Source organism: Chinchilla lanigera, unplaced genomic scaffold, assembly GCF_000276665.1.
Source record: "Chinchilla lanigera isolate Chin_1 unplaced genomic scaffold, ChiLan1.0 scaffold00213, whole genome shotgun sequence".
Lineage (NCBI taxonomy): Eukaryota > Metazoa > Chordata > Mammalia > Rodentia > Chinchillidae > Chinchilla > Chinchilla lanigera.
Window position 1 is genome coordinate 116,830 of NW_004955614.1, and position 1,741 is coordinate 118,570.

A 1,741-nucleotide genomic window follows, 5' to 3' on the forward strand; every position below is an offset into this window, starting at 1 on the left:
AGGAAAGAAGAAAGGTCTACTTGCCAAATGAGAGAACATTGGCTTGAGAATGGACACAATAGAGATAATGACTGAGAATGACTGCATTAATTTTGACCAAAATCAGAAGGGTTATGGGTTGAAACCATACTTCTTAAGTTGGTAATTTTTTATCTCATGAGGAGCATCACACCATCTAGCTATGAGGAATGGAGTGATATTAAATGCACAGAGAACTGAGTGGCAGAAAATCCATATGACAGTCACCAAATTTATATTTCGGAGACCATGAGTGTATTAGTTTTGATGCTGATTAACATAGACTTTAGTTTTGATTTATGTCTTTCAAGTCTATTAATGCACTTACCATAATTTATATTTTCACATTCTGTTCTATCTCAGGTGGCATAGCCAACAAAGCCAATGGATGGAGTGAATCACTCAGTTGTGTCAGAGTTTGTATTCCTGGGACTCACCAATTCCTGGGATATCCAACTAGTCCTCTTTGTGTTCTCTTCCATGTTTTATGTGGCAAGCATGATGGGAAACTCTCTTACGGTGTTCACTGTGGCTTCTGATCCTCACTTGCACTCCCCTATGTACTTTCTGTTGGCTAACTTGTCCTTCATTGATATGGGTGTTTCTTCTGTCTCCTCTCCCAAGATGATTTATGATCTTTTTAGAAAACACAAAGTTATCTCATTTAGGGGGTGCATCACTCAAGTCTTCTTCATCCATGTTATTGGTGGTGTGGAGATGGTGTTACTCATAGTCATGGCCTTTGATAGGTATATAGCCATATGTAAACCTCTCCATTATCTCACCATTATGAACCCAAGAATGTGCATCTTATTCTTAGTGGCTGCCTGGATGATTGGCCTTACACATTCTCTGGTTCAACTGGCTTTTGTTGTAAACTTACCTTTCTGTGGCCCTAATGTGTTGGACAGCTTTTATTGTGACCTTCCTCGGCTCATTAAACTTGCCTGTACAGATACCTACCAACTGGAATTAATGGTCACAGCCAACAGTGGATTCATCTCTCTGGGCTCTTTCTGTATACTGATCATTTCTTATATCATCATCATTCTCACTGTTCAGAAACACTCTTCCACTGGTTCCTCCAAGGCTCTGTCTACACTTTCTGCTCACATCACTGTGGTAGTCTTGTTCTTTGGTCCTTTGATATTTTTCTACACATGGCCATCTCCTTCTACACATGTGGATAAGTTCCTGGCTTTTTTTGATGCAGTTCTTACTCCTTTTCTGAATCCTATCATCTACACATTCAGGACTCAAGAAATGAAGGTGGCAATGAAGAGAGTATGCAGACAGATAGCAAGTTATAGAAAGATATCTTAAGTGATTGTAGTAATTTGGAGTATTTTGTGGTATTTTACACCATTAAAGTTCACTGTGATGGTCAAACTGAGGTAAATCAGCTCTTCATCATATAGTGATTTGATCATTCACACTGACATTAGGTCTTTTTTTTTTTTTACTTCTTGAAGAACAGGAGGAATTATATATAAAATGTTTTGAAAAGAAACATTATAATAATCATGAGCCTCAATTATTTTTTTTTATTTTAAAGAGTAAAAGAAGGATAACATAACAATAGGGGGGACTCAGCAAATTACAGACAAAATGGTAGGAAATTATCAATGGTTATCGTTTTACATATTATTATCTACAAAATAGTTTCTCAGGAAAACAAATAGACAAATAATAGTGAGTTAGAGACAAAAGAGGTAGGAGATTA

At 36.9% G+C, this 1,741-nt stretch overlaps 1 protein-coding gene across 1 annotated transcript; it reads left to right on the forward strand.

The window, feature by feature from the left end:
* The first annotated feature begins 402 nt into the window (after positions 1 to 402).
* Positions 403 to 1,341, forward strand: LOC102028705 (olfactory receptor 4F3/4F16/4F29-like). Its single transcript, XM_005414974.1, has one exon. It carries the CDS (start codon positions 403 to 405, stop codon positions 1,339 to 1,341), a length of 939 nt encoding a protein of 312 aa, XP_005415031.1.
* The last annotated feature ends 400 nt before the right edge of the window (positions 1,342 to 1,741 follow it).

Excerpts from the sequence above, each read along its gene's own strand:
- LOC102028705 (XM_005414974.1), top strand. The coding sequence starts at position 403 with ATGGATGGAGTGAATCACTCAGTTGTGTCAGAGTTTGTATTCCTGGGA.